This window comes from Ptychodera flava, chromosome 21, assembly GCF_041260155.1.
Source record: "Ptychodera flava strain L36383 chromosome 21, AS_Pfla_20210202, whole genome shotgun sequence".
Lineage (NCBI taxonomy): Eukaryota > Metazoa > Hemichordata > Enteropneusta > Ptychoderidae > Ptychodera > Ptychodera flava.
In genome coordinates, this window is record NC_091948.1 from 21,453,385 (window position 1) to 21,472,034 (window position 18,650).

The 18,650-nt window shown below is 39.1% G+C and overlaps 1 protein-coding gene across 21 annotated transcripts in view; it reads right to left on the reverse strand.

Annotated features, from left to right (window-relative positions):
* Positions 1-441: 441 nt before the first annotated feature.
* LOC139121717 (DET1 homolog) overlaps positions 442-18,650 on the reverse strand; it is a 52,096-nt gene continuing 33,887 nt past the window's right edge. For 13 of the 21 annotated variants that reach the window (XM_070686825.1, XM_070686814.1, XM_070686810.1 and 10 more), the window contains 2 exons: positions 3,894-5,437; positions 442-1,232 (listed from right to left, as the gene is read on the reverse strand). In XM_070686825.1, coding sequence (XP_070542926.1) covers positions 1,040-1,232; positions 3,894-5,404 — 1,704 coding nt within the window. In that variant the 5' untranslated portion in view covers positions 5,405-5,437 and the 3' untranslated portion in view covers positions 442-1,039. The other 8 variants (XM_070686821.1, XM_070686815.1, XM_070686817.1 and 5 more) reach the window with 5 other exon arrangements.

Genomic DNA, 18,650 nt, shown 5'->3' on the forward strand with positions numbered 1-18,650 from the left:
TCATCATTACTTTGAGAAATTGGAGTTATGTTTAAGAATCTACTAAAACAACTACTAAAATTTCACTAGATGTTACCACAAAATGGACCAATGTACATAAACTGTACTCTTGGACAAACCAAAGATTAAAGTAATCTGATCAGCGCTATCATCACTTTCACATTTTGGGCTTCTTTTCATGTTTTTGAGGGTGGTGAGTTTAGTTGAAAGAACAAGACATCTTCAACCCTATATAAGTCTCTATACCTTAAACCATACTAACATGCACATAATTGTCAAATTATTGTAGCAAACTTAGTAACATACACATAATTGTCAAATTCTTGTAGCAGACAGACAGACAGACAGACAGACAGACAAACACATCCAGTAAACAGATGCTCATCTCATGAGCTCTCAGTGCCATATGGGAGCTAACAAAATCATTCAAACACTCACAAGTTTTAGTGAAATTCAAAAAAGGTCAGGCTTTATTGAACCAAGCCGCTATTTTTCGTAACTCAAGGAACATATTTGAATAAACCTGAATGTACGACAAGGTAACATTTCATGATCCAGCGAACTAATGCGACCAAATATGAATTTTAAACAGCAAGTTTATCAATCACAGAAAAGTGATTATTTTGTCTTTTCCTTTTGATCACTTTGCTCTACTTCACAGAAGGAGTAAATAAATGAAGCCACTGATGAAGCTGTGACTCAATCAGAGAGTCAATCTTTTCAACAATCTAATGCATACTTTGTCAGCTTTACAGAGCCACAAAAAACATTTAAAAAGTCCATTCTCTGGTTTGTATTGTTCTTTCAGTGAACTGTTGGGAAAAACAGTGAATGGACATGAGCACAACTTTGGTGTTAAAAGTTCAACAAGACACATCCCGAGGAGTCTGTGCAAACTTCTTATCAGAGCACTGCTCCAATGGAACCATGGACCAAGCTAGTACAGTGTTTCCTATACAGAAACTGCACATTCTCTTCTTCAGGTCAATTTCAGAAGACTGCGCCACGTCATTGATAAATGTCTCGGACATGGAAGTGATCAATCAATGGAAATGTGCCTGATGTGGAAATTGACGATGTACTCGGCATTGGTCTTCTGGACTGAGATAGCGAATGGTTCGTACGGATGGAAGGTGAAGGCCACCAGCCTGCGCGCTGTCGGGGGTGTTGGCCTGCCCAGCACTCCAGCATGAATCTTGAACTTGAGAAGACCAGAATCCCTGGCATAAAACCTGTGAAAAGAAAACCGAATCAACTTTTGAAAACCAAATAGTCAGGCAATCATAGACAAGTTTTAGTTCTTTAGATAGTTATGTAGGACATTTGTCTGTAAAAACACGGTCTCAGTGTACAGGATGGTGTGATAAGAAATCAGCAAGCTAGGAGTTAATGTGCACTGTCTTGGTGTATAGGATGGTGTGATAGAGTGTACAGCATGACTTGGTATTGTTTCAATGTATAGGATGTGTGTAACACACAATAGAGCCAAGTTAGTTTTATCCTGTCTCAGTGTATAGGACGGTATGTTACCAGTGTGACCTCTGAACTTTCTGGGAAGGGGACTTTGACAGAGTTTTTTTCAAACTGTGGATATTTTTTTGAGTCGGCCCCACACCAGCACGTTATATGTAACATTCTGTCTTTAGAGTCAAAGACACCTTTCATGAATCATTGGCTACTGGATTTAAGGCATGGAGGGTACATTGTGTAATAAACAATGTAGCCTAAGTTACAGTAAACTGTGTACTGTCTTGGTGTATTGGATGGTTTACTGGACACTACAGCAGAGATACTTGTGTGTGTGGGTGCTGTCTATCTGTGTGCAATGCTGTGATATCGACAGTGGCAGAAGTATTGCTGCGTACTGTCACAGTGTCTAGGATGTCACCGTACAGAATATAGAACATGTGATGTTGTACACTGTCATTGTGTAGTGGATGTCACAGTACAGAATATAGTAGATGTGGTGTTGTGTACTGTCACAGTGTGAAGGAGGTACATGTATACTGTATTGGCACTGATTGGCAGGTGTGATATACTGTCACAGAGTATAGGATATTATTATGTAGACCTAAGAAGTTGCAATGCTGTTTACTGCCGTAGTGTATAGGATGGCTGGATATTGACTTTAACTGAAGTAATTGAATGTCACTGTTTTTATGATTGTTTTACACAAAATCTATGTAAATACTTCCTCATTCTTCCAAAATCACAATGCATATTTGGACGTCAGCATAAAAGTTTGCGGAAATCGAGACTGATGCCATCCGCGTCCAGAGGACAATCACCGTTATCAAATCCATCTTTATCTGAAGACACTGAGTCTGTGAAATCAATATTGCCCACAATTGATATTGAGAGCTCGGCGATTGCGAGTGTGTGTTCCAAAACCCTATACTTCACGTCCCATTCATCAGTCCCTAGAGCCATTAATGTAGAGGCACATCATCCGATACAGTGCAACCCGATATGCAGTCATCAAAGTTACGGCAATATAGCAAATTACAAAATATCAGCGATACGTTATTGCAATGATTGTTCTGACAAAAAGAGATGAAAAAGAAAATTTCTTTTCGGTTCTTGTGTAGAACCATAGAGTCGTATACACCGTATGGTATCACTAGCACAAGCTGTATCACATATTAGTTTCACTTTTGTCAGTGTATACTCAATAAATTATACCAACTTCTGTATTTTGGATATTTTTTCCTTATTTGGGGAGAAAAACATGTGTGAATGTTATTCAAAATGTAGGAAAATTTGTATGTTTTCTGGCAACATTGCTTTCGCACATGCGACATTGAAAACTGGAGACCTGATAAAGTTTAGCCATAATCCTGCTTCACAAGGTCACTGGAAATTGTATCGATATTTGGGGTGCTCAGAAGCTGGTATTCAGGGGCCATTGTCCTGCCAAGTCAGTGCGTGCAATTCAGTATTGTCTATATATGCGATAGCCAGCTAAGTCCAGTGACACACGACATATATAGGGGCAATTCTTGGGAAGTTCAAGCTGCAACGTTGATCACAAGTAAGTTGTTTTAGTATATGAGATCTGCCAAGTCGGGGAAAATAGTTTTGCTTGTTTAGCAATTTTGAAGGAAAGTAGGTGACGGGCTCAGTGGGAAACATGATAACTTGAAGACAAACTACAGTGTAAGCTTTGTACGATGTTGCTCTGTGCCACAGTTTTACATCTACAGATTAATTTGATCAGTCAAAGAAGACTGACATAAGCATTGAATCGTAGGCAGACTGCTGGTGACTTTTACACTCATAAAACGATTCCTTTCATCCCTTACATTTCTGTCACAATACAACACATTACGTATACCATCCCTGGTTGGTCATGAGGGGCCCCCCACCATTCACTTAATAGCAAGAGGCCACCCCCTCGGCCAAAAGAGAAAACTCATTCTTGCATGAAATATGGGACAACCACAGAACACGCTCATTTGTTATGACTGACAGACTTTTTCCCAGTTCATATGTAATAGAAACATGTTATATGATATGCCTTGTATAATGTACCTGAGTCATTCAATAACGTGGGATCACGGGATCCCCTAATCAAGAGCGTACAGAGAAACCACTCGGAGACATGGGGGAACTATTAAACAATAAAAAATTAATGAAAGGTGTAGAGATTCAAGCTACATACTCAGAAAAAAATCAATTACCCCTTTAATATTGTAACCCAAATCGGGCATTCACGAAGGTCTACAGTTGGTGATTTTTAATGATCGTATAGTCATGACTGCCAGTGTAATTTTTGTTTAACAATCATTTACATGGACAAGGAAAGTTATTTTTTTAGGTAAGGGGGTGGTGGTGTATGGTTTCACCATTTTGAGAGGAATCTGTGATTTGAGGCAAAAAAATAGTTGAAGTACCTGATTGGGTGATCCCCGCACGCCTTGGGCCTTTCCATGACTGACACCCACTTGTCGTCGTAGCTGAAGAGCGCCAGATCCAGGTAGGGACTGCTGCTGTATGATTGCGAGCTAATTGGCAGCTGTGCCAAGAGTCTTTTCACAGCCTCGGTGTGCCCACCGTACTTGGCATTGATGATGGTGTGCTTGAACCTCCTCTGGATCTGACGCGCGTAGACGTTGCACGAGGCGGAACAGGTGAACTGCGCGTGGGCGTGCAGTGACGCGTTGCGAAACAAGTCACAGAAGTTCTCAAAGAGTTCCAAGAACTTGTCGGGGGAGTTCTCATATACGGCCATGACGTCCGTGGTCAGCATATTGTACACTACAAAGAATGAGGGCTGTGAGTTCGGATCCTGTACGCGAAGTGTCACCACATCCTCACTGGCGTATTTGATCAACAAGTTCGTCTCGTCTAAGAGCTGCATTTTCCACATTCTCAGCAGTTTAATCTGATCAAAGTACTGATAGAATCTCCTCATGGCAGTTGGGGAGCCGTCCTCATGAGCCTTTCTCCACAAAAATGCCAGGAGTCTGTGCTTCAGGGAGTTGAGGCTTCCCTCTCGAAACGGGCGGTGCTGTTGCGAACCAGTGCTGGCATCAGGCCCAACGGCCGACAACACCAGTGCATCGTCCTCATAACAAAACCTGCCGATTGTTCTGACATCGATGAAGTTGCCTTCCGGAGTGACCTGAAAGATATGTATTGTCTGTTGCTGGACTGACAAAACCGCCAGAATGTTTCTGTAAAGATACAATCCCTGATTGTGTGACAAGAAAATCTTGTCGCACTTGAACTGACGGCTGTCGCACAGTATACCTAAATGCATATCAACTACATGTAGGGAGTAGTCCTCGAGCGGTGAGCGTGGGTTGGGAGACACAGACTCATTGTTTCTGTACACATCAAAGAAGTAAGGGTAGGGTTCTTCGGGGACATAGGCCGCTGAGCCAACTATAACGTAGCGGCCATCATCTGTAAACAAACTGCATTCCCGGTTCAGGTGCTCACCATTGGGGGCAACGTTGACGCTGTGTCGCAGCATGAAGAATGTGTTGAAGATGTTGTCACGGATGTGCTTGGAAAGTTCATCATTGCCAGCAAGCGTTCCCTTAGCATTCTGCAGCAACACCTCTGCAGCTGCCGGGCCCTGGAACTGGTAGATCTCCAGCGAGGTTTGGTCAGCAGAGAACGCAATGAAGTGCTGCCCGTCCGGGGAAAACTTTCTGAGGAAGCACGGCGGTTTCTCAACATTGACCACTGTAAAGTTGGGGAAAATATTTTGGTGGAAAACTCTTGCTGCCTGGAAGTGGGTACCCGGTCTGCCTTCGTGCGTTTCTCTCTGACGCAAGCGGTGGACTATGTTTTGATTGGGTATCCTGCGGGGTCTAATTTTGCTTTGCTCATCCGTCACAAAAGTTCTGACATCACCATCCTGCTGGGTTGCGCTGTCTCCCTCTACTATTGGCATAATTGGACTTAAGATGCAATTTACATTCAATACCTACACAGACACAGAGAGTGAGAAAAAGGAGAAAGAAAAAAAAACTTTTCAGTGTAAAAACATGGTGAGCTCAAGAAATCACTGCTGGTTTGAATTACGATGACTGCCTTAACACTAAAGAAAGCTAAAAATGATTTGTATAGTTCACCCTATTAGTCTGCAATCTGTTCGCCCATGCAATGCCCAGGGGAGAAGAAGTTCCCGGTCTATGTGATCTTCAAAAATCACGTCATTGTCTGATCTTGCCGATTGGCTCACACCATGATTCCTAGCCTCATTGTTGCCTTCACAGACATAAAGTGTTGCCGACAAATGCTGCAACTTCAAAAAAAACAGTCACCGAATCACAGACTTTTCAGTTGGGCGTCTGGAAAAAAAAATTTCTTCTGCTCAGAAATAAAAAAAATATGATGATATAAAAAAAGGGTCCCAGATTCACTGTTAATGACTAAGCATACAGCCCATGCATTTAAGGCACAATACTTTAACCGTGTTAGCAATTTCAATATGTCACGATCATTTGATACTGTAGCACATTACGGTGCAAAAGCCCTAGGGGCAGTGACATTTCGCTTTTTCTCTGAAGTCATTTCTGCAAGGAGTAAAGATGTTTAGTCAGAAAAATGGCTTGATTGAAGATTTTGACTGAACGAGCGGCACCCAGGAGCTGCAGAAATGTGACAGATCTTATAATCTCTGTGATGTGGATATCATTAAGATGTTAAAATGCTAAGGGCTGCTTCCTCTTAATGCAAATAAATTGGTCTTGATCGTATGATTTTCCAAAAACGAACTCATCGAGTCACCAGCTGTCTGCATTTCAGACAAGCTCCCAGCACTGGTGGGAAAGTCTCTCCGATAAAATAACTCTCAGGAGGACAGACACTTCAAGATACTCAAACACATCTCCAGTGAGATATGCATGGCAGATGAATTGAGATAATTTTCTTCTTCTCACACTCTACCCCCATTAACTTTGCACCTCTAATTCACGAGTGAAGCAAAAGCAGATTGCACAGTGACTAGTTCACCATTGAGGCAATTACTTGGGTAGGGAGAAAATTGAGATCTAGGTGATAAAAAACGTATTAGAAATATGATTTTTTTATAGACAACACCGCTGAGCAGCCAGCCAAGTATGCTGAAATCAATTCCACTGCCAGTTAATTCGTCACAGTACAATGTCTATACCATTCCATGGGTATGGCTCATTAAAAACCACTTCACTATGGAAAATTTGCTACTTGTACATGTGTACGAATCCAGTCCCACTGAAACCAATACTTTGCCTAATACTGTTAATAAAACTCTTTTCTTGCAATGTGATTTAGTCTATGAATGGAAAAATAAAAGCTTGTAATATGAAGGTTAAACAAAGTTTAAAATGCGACATGGAGTGGATACCCAACACATACCGGTAATAGATAGGATTGCTATTTTGCCCTCTTGCTCAAACTTTGAGCCTTTCACAACGAAATCTTGGTATGGTCCCTATTGACTTGTACTTCAATGGCAAAAGTGTTCACACAGAGGGGGAAAAAGCAAAGAAATCTACTATTGTGACAGACGCTATATGGCTTCTGCTAGAATTTTCTAACACTGGGTTTTCTTTAACGCAGTTCAGTTCAGTTCAGTTCAGTTTATTTCGCTAGAAATATAAACTTACATTCACTCAAAAGACACATGGAAAAAAAAATAAAGATAGAGAAATTGGTACAATTGCTAAATTTATGTTCTATAATTTAGCAGGTATTCCTAGCGGGGACAACAATATAGTTCTTCTGAACTAGTCGAGTTGTGGCCCCTAATGTTTATACTATATAGATAACATAAGATGTACATCTGCGGATATGGACAGAAAAATCTATAGCAATAATTGCAAACTATATTACATATCAGGTACAGATCAAAAAATATATTACGGGAAACAAATGATATGAGACAGATCATAAAACAACAAGACAACGTGACCAGAAAACCCCACAACTTTTGGGGAAAATAGTATCAACAGGCAAGTAGCCAGTCTTTTACATGACGTTTGAAGTGCTTTCTTTCATTTAACTTTTTTATAGAATCTGGAAGTTTGTTCCATAGCATAATTGCAGCATATTTCAAATTATGTTGGCTCAAAGTAAGATTAACCTTAGGAATATAGAAGTTTTCACCAGTTTTAAGACGTGTTGAAAAACTATGAGGCACTGGATCGAGGTAACGATATACCGAATGTGAGAAATGACTATTTTTAAGGTCAAAGATAAAAGTACAAGTATTAAATTCACATTGCTTATGGACATTGAGAATTCCCAGTTGCTGAAATAGAGGGGCGGTATGAGCTCGCGCAGCAGAGAATGTGATAAGGCGGACAACCTTTTTCTGTAAAATTAGGATAGGTTGGAGTAAAGAACTGAATGTATTCCCCCAGATCTCAATACAGTAACAAATATGGGGTAAAATCATGGAATTATAAAGCAAAAGCAAAATTTCTTTGGGGACGATATGACGAATTTTAGAAATAATTCCAACCACAGGGGCGATTAATTTCCTAACTTTATCAATGTGAGCCTTCCAAGTCAAGTGCTGGTCTAAAATTACCCCCAGATAATTTGTCTATGAGACATTCGAGACCATATTTCCATCCACACTCAAGCTGCCCTCTGTATTTACCAGCCTCTGGGGTGTTTTAATTAACATAAAGTTTGTTTTTCCACATTAACAGTGAGCTTGTTTGCACTGCACCAGTCACAGGCCTTCTGAAAGTCAACATTAATCTGGTCAAGGTTGATGACACTTGTGTTTTTAATAAATTTGAACATATTTGTATCGTCAGCAAATAGACGAAAATCGAATATATCAGTAGAATTTACAATATCATTTATATATAACAAAAATAAAATAGGACCAAGAATAGACCCTTGTGGAACCCCACTTTCAATTGACCTATATGACGAAAATACATTGCTTATATTGACCGTTTGTTTTAATACGTTCTGACAGATAGCTTTTGAACCAGTGTAAAGGCAACCCCCATACACCATAATAGTCTAATTTTTGTAACATAATGTCATGATTAATTGTATCAAAAGCCTTTCTAAGGTCTATACGCAGGTAGAATATATTTTACTTCCTCCTATGAAGATTTGTGGGCAGGGTGTATAACACTAAGAGAACTTATAAACCCTTGATTTCACAGAGAGAAATTGTATTTCTACTACGTGGGGGTAAGACACTTCCGCTCCTTGGTAGATGAGACAATTAATTCACAGACGCAATACTATAACACGATGTACAACCCATCAAGAGGGCTTTGGTACATTTTTCTGTGGATTGGCATGCTACCACCTGAACATCCTGACATCATTTTAACAGGACTTCTTTTCTTTTAGCAAATCAAAAGATGTCTTGAATAAATCGATTCCAATTGGCAAGCCTTGTATCGTGTGATGTCTCTTTGTTGAATTCAACTAATTACGGTTGGTTACTCTCTGTGCCAGCAGTAGGACTCTTGACTATTGAGAGTTCAAATCCGCTAAAAATTTAATGAATTTTCTGCCATGAGTGGATAGCTCTTCCCATGGACAGAGTTACCCCGAGGCTGTACGAAGCTCAGTTTAGCCATGTACACCTCACATAAGTTGTGCGCTGGCATGTATGTACAATGTATGTGTGTGCTTCGTTGAACTCCTCCAGTGCGGAGAGGTCACAGTCAACATTGCAACAACTTCACCTTATGCTTGAACGACTTTTTTAGAGGTGGGGGGATGTAGCCCCGCGAGTTTGATCGCTAACTTTGAAACTAATGGAAAATATATAAAATCAGTGTTGCAGCCAGGATGTGCCCTTGTGACAATGTCCCCGAAAATGGAACCCATTGTCCCGCATTCTCGCATGCTGCAGGTCACCTCGGGTGCACTCATGCGCCGACTGTGTTGGATGTGGTCTGTTAGTAATATTTACTGATGATGACCTTTGTTTTGCATGATTACATTAAGGCTTACATTGTATACTTTGGTACTTTCGGAGCAATGATAAAGTTATTAATATGCTGCACGTGATATCATAACTTACTTGTGGTCCAACTGAGCTCTGATTGGAGGCAGATACGGTATACTGCTACAATTGCCTGAAATTTCAAGCATAGCGATGCGGTCCTGGTAGCTTGAATTTTGTTCAGTTAAACTAGTTTGTTACAAAGTAATACAAAATTTGATTGACAACTGATGCATGTTGTCCCCAAAATGTGCAAAATGTCCCAAAAATAAACGGTAGTGGGACACAGTGTCCCTGGTTTAAAATTCCTGGCTGCAACACTGTAAAAGTCTTTTAAGGAAGAATGCGCCTCGGGTACAGAAATTTGGACTCTTAAACTTTTTCAATTCTCTTCTGATCTACCACTTGCAGTGTGGGGGTTCATTTTAAAGCTCTTGGTGTAAGAAAACTTTTCACCTGCTTTTCCCATAGAGTTAACACAGGGATGGCGGCCATTTTGAATTTAAATATCAGTAAATCTTGAGTTATTTGTTTCCCTAGTACTAAAATTTGCAGGTGACCCGATTTATATTCTTCATTTTGAAAGAGAGTGGTTGAAAGATTCATCAAGGAAAGTTTGAGCAAAAGTGAAAGTCTTTCACTTTCATTTAGCGTGAACTACCTTAAATAAGAGGTGCTTGCCTTATACACATACAAGTTGCACTTGAAGCAATTAAATAGTTTTGGCATAAGGTCTAAACTCTGGATAATGTCGGAGTCATTAGCGGGAATACGAAAATAATGCCTCCATGAGAATATGTTAGTGGCAAGCATTAACAAAGTGGAGACCCAGCAGAAATTACTTGTGGCTGTGTCACGGGATCCGGGTTAGGTTTAAGATCAGGGTTACGACCTCTGTGACAAAAACACATTTACTCGGCTGGCTCTGCTCAGTATATAGTTCTTACTGTTCGCCATGTCATTTCAAATGACTTACTGCATGTACCTGCCGGATCACTCATTAGAGATTTAGAAAAGGAATGACTATCGACTTTTGTGTCACCCCCCGGGCCTTGCTGGTGTCTCACCCTCATGACAACCCATGATGAAGTCAATATGAGTGTTGTTAGTCAGGGGGCACAGAGAAGTAATTGCTTTGGATTACGGGGAGGAAAAAAAATACTTGGAACACAACAGACGCCTGGCAGTCTTGCAGGAATATTATCATGGAATGAAGTGATATCCTTCAGAAAGTTTGAAATTTCAGGCGTGTCCAGCCAATGATACATGATGAAATAAAGTTACAATAGCTGTCAGGTGCCTGGTATGCCATATTGGAATGTTCATGATAAATTGATGTACCAAACAAAATCAAAGTATCTTAATGTTCAAACCGTTGTGCTGTCAGACACGTTATTAACAAAGCAATTATTCTTTTCTTTGCCATAGTTTTTTTTTTTCCTCAAATAGATATATCAGATGAATTAGGGCATACAAAAGATCCAGAATGCCTTCAGGCAAGCTGAAGAAAGTACATTCACGTCCTTCTGGGTGCTAAATTAATTTGATGACAAGTTTTCAACAAAAGACATCAATCTTGGGCTGTCGATAAAAATGCAGTGCCCACATCGTGTGTAAAAAACAAACTCCAGGTGTGGTTCCAAAACTATCCTCAATTAAACTCTGAAAACTGATAAATTTCATATCAGTTTTTCTCTCTGCGTGTTTGTATCTAATATATCTTTTTGCCACTGAAATATTTCTGCCCTTCCCTCAAAACTGTCGCCACTTTTCCAGGTCACTCTGCAACGCCAAGGGAAGTCACTGACACAGTAACATACATGACAAATAGCACAGGCAAAATAACCTGCCTATGGCATCTGTAATTTTGTTCAGTGATCTTGCCCAATGAAAATAATTTTTTGAGGAACAAAAACCCCCCATGTCAATCAGAATGAACTACATTGTGTGTAGATTTGCATGCAGGGTATGACTTTGGAATATTTGACAATATTCTAATGACACATGACAAAAAAGCGATGAAATTAAGTGAATTTGAAGTCTTCGATCTTCTGAGGAACTCTGTCCCAATGATCAACAATAATTAGGTTTTGGGCAAGATGCATCACAACAGCAGCAGAGGCAATTGGACAACTACAGTATGCTGTCTCGTAATTCCAACCCCTCCTTACTTTTCTTTCCACAGTATGCTTTATGTACCCTACAGGCTAGTGGCATATCATGCAAGACATGAAACCCATGGTGCGGTGGTGGAGGGGGGGGGGGGTAGAGGGAAGTCTTCAGACTTAAAACACTATTACACTAAATTTGAATTATGAAAAATATGCTTCTTGCGACCAAAGTTTGTATTGCCAAATATAAAAGTAGCGTTTCAAAAGTAAGATATTGGTAATGATCTAGTGAACAATACTGAAACACGAAAAAGCAAAAACATTATATTAAACTTACAGATTCTCTGCCTCACTCTAGCAGCCTGAAAAATAATGTTGATTTGCGCCATTGAAACGTTATGATTCTCACAAATTCACATAAACAAGATCATGGCACTGGATTGACATAAAAGAATATAGCAATTTTACTTGGCATAAAGAAATGGACTAAATATTATTTTTATACAAATATTTTCTGTGACATGGCATCGTTATATTTATGATGATGACAATATCGGTTTCTGTAATGTTTTTATTGAAACAAACTCAAAAAGCTAGATTTTCTGCTGCTCTCCCTCTGCTGCGTTGCTTGGTCTGTCATTGCATCTTGCATAATGAGCCCAGCCACTACCTTGCTCCTTTTTATATCCCGCCCGCCTCTTTCAAGCCTTGTTTTGATGATTAGGGGCTAAAAAACAGAAAATCCAAGAAACAGTTTCATGTGATATGTGCTTAACGATCCCTTAGATGAAACTGGTACACTTTGAAAGAGCCAAATGTTTGTAATGCCAACTCCCTGTTGAGCTGTGGAACTGTGTAGAGCTCAAGAAGCAAAAACAACATACAAAACTCAATTTGTTGTACCTAATTTGTCATATATTCATTTTCTATGTTTGAGAGACAGCCATGAAAAGATTTATCACGATAAGGAAAGTCATGTTCTTCATTCTGAGCAAACATGTGACACAAAATTTGTCAATGTGGTTGCCATGAGAAGCCCTTTCAAATTCTTGGTTTTTTTTTCTTTTTAAACACTCAAACTGATAAAATGCCTAATATCATTCACAAAACAGCGACCTAAGTCATGGATTGGTGGAAAATCAACTTATTTGCAGAAAGAACTTCTCTCCTTTGGCAGGTTCTCGCTGTTTTCAGATGCGAATCGTGTTTCTTCTTTACACTGACTATTACACATTTAAGAAAACAGCCAATCAAAAGAGGGCTGCATTTTCTCAAGTTACATGGAGACAGTACCTCAGAAATCTTCATACTGGACTATGATTTGGGTTTACCTGATTAAATATCTTTTTCTACTAAAGGATAGGTTTCGTTATTTAGAACCCTAGTAAAATTTCTTTAAATTTGGCCATCTTTTGAGTTTTTTATTTCATTAATATTCCATAACTTTGTCATACTAATAACATGTTTTCTCAAGACATTAAAAAAGTCAGAGGATTTACAATGTAGTTCTCTCGGTCACTTACTCTAAGAATAATTCTGAGTAAAACTTTACAAATTCAGTGGAAAAGAGAGACTACTGAAAATCAAGAGGGCCTGGGAGGAGGGGGGGTCATCTAGGTAGTGAAACTGGAAAGACTACCAATTGGAGGAAGTTCATGGACATAATTGATTTGTTGCCTGCAGAGACGTAAAAACTGGAGCCCACCATTGATGTGGATGCGTATCAAAAACGAAATCCTTCTGGCAGATCCACCGCGAAATCATCCCAAATTGACGTCAAAATTTGAAATTGCTGTATGATACACATGTATCATACATGATTATATTGTGACAGCCAGTCTCACTGTGTAGCAATTAGACAATCTCCTATTACAGTGTGCTATATGCTACTCTTGCTATATACAGTTTCAGTTGCACTTTGGGTTTTTATTTGGCACTTTCAGGAATATTTTCCTGCCAGCAGGTTCTGCGCGGGGAAGACAGAGCATCCCAGGCTATTCAGCACGTCTTCACTTTTGGTGAAGCATACAGCTACCAGTGGGGTGGCTGTTCTACTTGCCTTATTCAGGTGACCGAAATGTACATGTAGTTTGCCAGACATTCACAGCCAAACATTTTGTCTGACTGTGAATTCAGAAACGGTCAAAGACAACTAACTTGTAGCAGTTTGTTAGATTTCTTTTTGAACAGTAATACATCTTATTAAAGACTGAATTTGGAGATCTCACTGACAATTAACCTCTGCGTATGATGTTAGTCATTCCTCCCTCTACTTACACATACTGATACTGAGATGCATTCCTTAATAAGGTTGTAATCCATTCCTAGGAAGATCTAAGAAAATAATTTATCATTTCTGAAGGCCAAACTGTGGTAATATTCTCACTCATTATTTCCTGGAAGCAAGGGGAAGTCTGCCGCCGTTGAACATATGTGAGTATCTGTGGAAAGCTCCCCATCCTGTGTATAAAATGCCTGTATGTGGCATTGTATAGATACATGTTTGTGATTTTTTTTTCATATAGAAATGCATGCAAATTTGAAACTGTACTGGTTTTCCAACACTACCCGGCAAATGGCTCTGTAGCTTTGCTTTGAGCAATGCAGTTCATATATCATAATTAGTTACACTGTGGTGTCACAGAAAACCATGGTGTACCGTTCAGTGGATCACCATGTTGGACCTGCGATTATTATTAAAAATCCACTGTTCACCCGGACTACCTATGGCAAGATATGAATGCACGTCGTCAGACCTCAGCTGTGCAGATACATGCCTAAAAACTCCACAGATAGGTGAAAAAAAGTTGGTGTGTTAATGTTGAAGACACATTTTCATTCCTATCTTTTGCTTGACATTTATTTATTGACGGACTGATACTTTCGCTGGAGGATATGAAATTATCAGATCATTGGGACACATCAAATGATTTTAAAAACTGGCCCCGCAGGCTTGTCATAAGTACATGCAGTTAACATGTAAGAATCAACGAGACAGGACATTATTCTATGTGGATGGGTGATGTACTAATTTTACAGAAGAGTCTCCTGACAATAGCAATTTGCAAATACATGTGTACATATCATGTTTATCGTATCAGTTTTGAAGTGTGGAATTGACAGGGGTACCAAGATATTGAATGCAAACCAATATGCCAACACACACTTTCATTCAATTGGACTATTTTGCATTTGCCTAGGTGACGGAAAAATCTTATTTACAGCAAAAGATAGTGTTTCCTGTGACTTCTTCGAGACAGCACTGAATCTGTTGCATAAATTCATCTCTTCGAAGAGTTCATGTGTAACCACCACACCCAGGTGTCAGTGAAAATTGCCATGATTTTCAGGGTGACATTCCGGGTCCACTATTCCGCCAATTCAGTCAAATTCAGTAATGCATCCATACAACAACCAGCAAAGTCACTGAACACTCACGCACTGTTCCGGTGGATTTTTAGGGGGTTCAATCTGCCCAGCTGAGTACAAGTATCTCACAATCTTGCATTTAGAAACGCTGTGGTTTGAACCAATTCCATTGTTTTCTATGGCAAAGTTGGACCTCTTGACAGGGAGATGGGGGTGAAAGGGTTAATACAAGGTGAAAACACATTTTGCTCATCACAGTGTAGTTTTAACTGTTGCACTCAACAAATGGTTACTATTGTCTGTAGCTTTCGGGTCTGTCCAGTAACCCTTCATCAGCATGAATGACACTGGCTGGACAATTGGCATCAGTCACGTGGTTAAGTGATCACATGTAAATCACGTGACTGAATTCGGCTACTGTACACTGATGGTAAGGTGCAGCGGCCGTGGTCACCATGCTCATATCACTTTATCAAACTGGCAGGATGGCAGATGAATTTTTGATAGGGAAAGGATTTTCACAAAACACTTTTTAGTAATATGTCAAACAACAAGACATTTAATCTTCTAAAACAACTTGACTTGCAAAAAATATATTAGCTAGCAATGTTATTCTTTATTACAACACCAGTACTTCCACTGTCTCCAATATTATTACGGAAATCAAACAGGAATTCATCTTGAACTTCACATATCTCAAACAACATCCTGTTTAACACAGCTTAGAGTCAGATACCACTCTTCCCTTCTTCCTATGATTAAAAAGAGCTTCAACAGGATTCATCAGACACACGGCATAACCATTCAACACCTTATTTGTTGCCAGCACAATACATATATAAGCCACTGCTTTGACGTTTCCTAAGAAACATGACGGCCGCCATCAGCTGTCTTAAAACCCTGGACCATTTTATACCCAATTCACCTGAAAACAGCTTTAACTATCACTTTGAAAAAAAAAACGCGGTTATCCCGAAGCCAAGGGATAAAATGCGTGATGTTTTCCTTCATAGCCACTGAATTATTAAAAATTAATACCTTTAATTCCATTATCATGATTACACTAGACGAATCATAATTTTCATTATTAATTTGAACTTCTTTCCGGTTGTGGGTTACAGTTATTGCCTTCAAAATTTACATCGTTCAAAGAGCATTTTCAAGTTCCTCCTCACTCGAAGCGCCTGTGAGCATTAACTTTTGATATTTGACGCTATATATTTATCAGATAGATAGAGATCTGTTGTTGAAGTGAACCAAAACGTAAATGAACTTGCACCACTTACATATGCCACAAGTTCAATTGCTTATCACGTGTTCTCCATTGGTTTGGTGCCTATTCCTCAATTCTTAAATTTAAGTGTTTTTTTTTTTAAATATGGAACATTAAGTTAGATAATTTACTGTTTTATTTGAAGTTGAAGACAAAACATATTGTGGGAGGCTTGGAAGCAAACAGCTGTTTAACAACATTCTGTGGATACCTTGGATGAACACAGATGTTTGACAACACCAAGCAATTAGCGAAAAGGGGATTAATTGCAAATTAATAGAGATATTGCATACCAATCTGGTATGATTTTGACGGTACATTTATCCAAATAAAAAACAAAGTGACATTCATGTTTTAAGGTGATTGATTCAAAAGATAGGCCATCAATTAATTACATAGTTCATCTACAGTATAAATTTTACTGTAAAAATATAAGCTCTATTTGGTATTTATACGCATACCAAATACGAGCTAAAAAAGTTATTTGCCCATAAACTTTGATATATCCCCATTCTTGTACGGCAGAATGTACCTCGGGAACAGATATTCAGCCTCTCAAACTTTAACAATTCTTTTCCGGTTGGGCTCCTTTTAAAGTGCTTGGTGAAAGAAAAATTTTCATCGTCTTAGCTTTTCGCAAATCAAAAATTTTACTTTTCGCCGTAGAGATAACACAGGGATGGCTGCCATTTTGAATTTCAAATCTACGCAAAAGTCAGGTAATTTGTTTGTTTAGTAACAAAATTTGCACGGTGACCCCCCCAATTTTTATTCTTGATTTTGAAAGGGTATGGTTAAAATATTCTTTGAGGAAAGTTTGAGCGAAAGTTTCTTTCACTTTTGAGGCGCATGCTACTATAACTAAGATCACTATGCCTTTTTACGGTGAAATGTGGATGAATAGGTGAGACTTTTTATGCAGATTAATTCTCTCCATCAAATTAGGGGCTCCTGTTGTTTTCAGGGATAGCCGACAAAGCTCTTTGTGCAAAAAAGTGGGCTGGGCATTTAATCTCTGTGTTGTGAAATCACGCAGTTGTAATTTCTGTGATCACATCATCAACAGCCAACGACTAAAATGTTTAAACAAAACAAAAAAATTTGGTACTTTTTGTCGACGATTTTTTTTCAGCATCGTAATATCTTAAGAACAATGGACATTCAATTTGATAAAAATAAATTTATGTTAACAACCCATCACGAAACACACTTCATGAAACAATGGAAGGGAAATAGATCCTGTTTCAGTAAATTTAAAAAAAAATTGCCCCACTCACGACTCTGCCGCTGATCACGATAGCATCATGAAACATGCACAACAACCTGAATAGGCAGGCAATTAATTAGGCATTATTAATCCATTCTTTCCCAAACTCTTGATTAAGGTAATGGAATGTAAATATATTTTAAAATCCCAAAAGACAAGGCAACAGGTAGGTCCGCACTTCCCTTTTCTAAAGATATCACTCTTCAAAGAATTTATGCCGTGTGGGTGTGGAGAAGTATAGGAAGGCCAATTTACTCTTATATGAGTAATGCCTTTTAAAGTAACACTCATCTGCTTAGCAGAGTGTGAAATGGCCTTGGATAGCCGTTAGTGTGACATGATAGTTCTGAAATCGACAATGCAGCGCCCTTCCTGCTCCTAGTTTGTCTCGCATAGCAGATGCTTTATGTGGTCGCTAAACAGCAGATGCTCCGTCTCCAACACTGTCCATCGCAAGACAGTGTGATGTAACAACGTCCATGAACTGTCTGCCTGTCGGTCAAACTGACTTGAACACACCTTTAATGAGTCGCTCTCGCCTTCTACCCCTCATATTGACTGCAAGCAGACGACTTCAAAATAATTCAGGTTCTGAGTAACAAAATTCGTATAATGCACTACTGTTACTACACACATTTCTGGGTTGAAATATCAGTGCACATTTGGAATTTACTGTCAATTAAACAACAATTTTTTTGAAAGACGCCATCTGTTCTGTAGATGATGTTAATTAAGCCATCCAGTTTATAGCATGTGAACATTCAGATATCGCTAGACTGCAGCCACACCTTCACTAATAGGAAAACGTGAACATTAATTAGTACTTTTCTCAGGCAGAGCTAACTGGCTAAGTGAACAACCAACAGACTGGGAGATCCAATTATACACGGACACATGATATACAGAAAATTAATGAGAAAAACCAAAAAAACATTTTACGTACAACAAGATAATATTTGTGACAGTGGCATGTCTCTTCTGAACTGAAAGTGGCTGTTTATTTTATAAAGTTGGCCATAACACAGGATGTCATTTGTGGTTCTCAACAGTCATCTTTCCCGAATCCTTTGCTATGAAAAAAAATATTTATGGTGCGATGAACATCAAGACTGATGAGACTATAAAGTTTTCAGATGCTCAATGAAGACTTGGGTGTTATCATGATGCACATTTCAATAAACAGTGACAGCAAACAATTTGATCCTA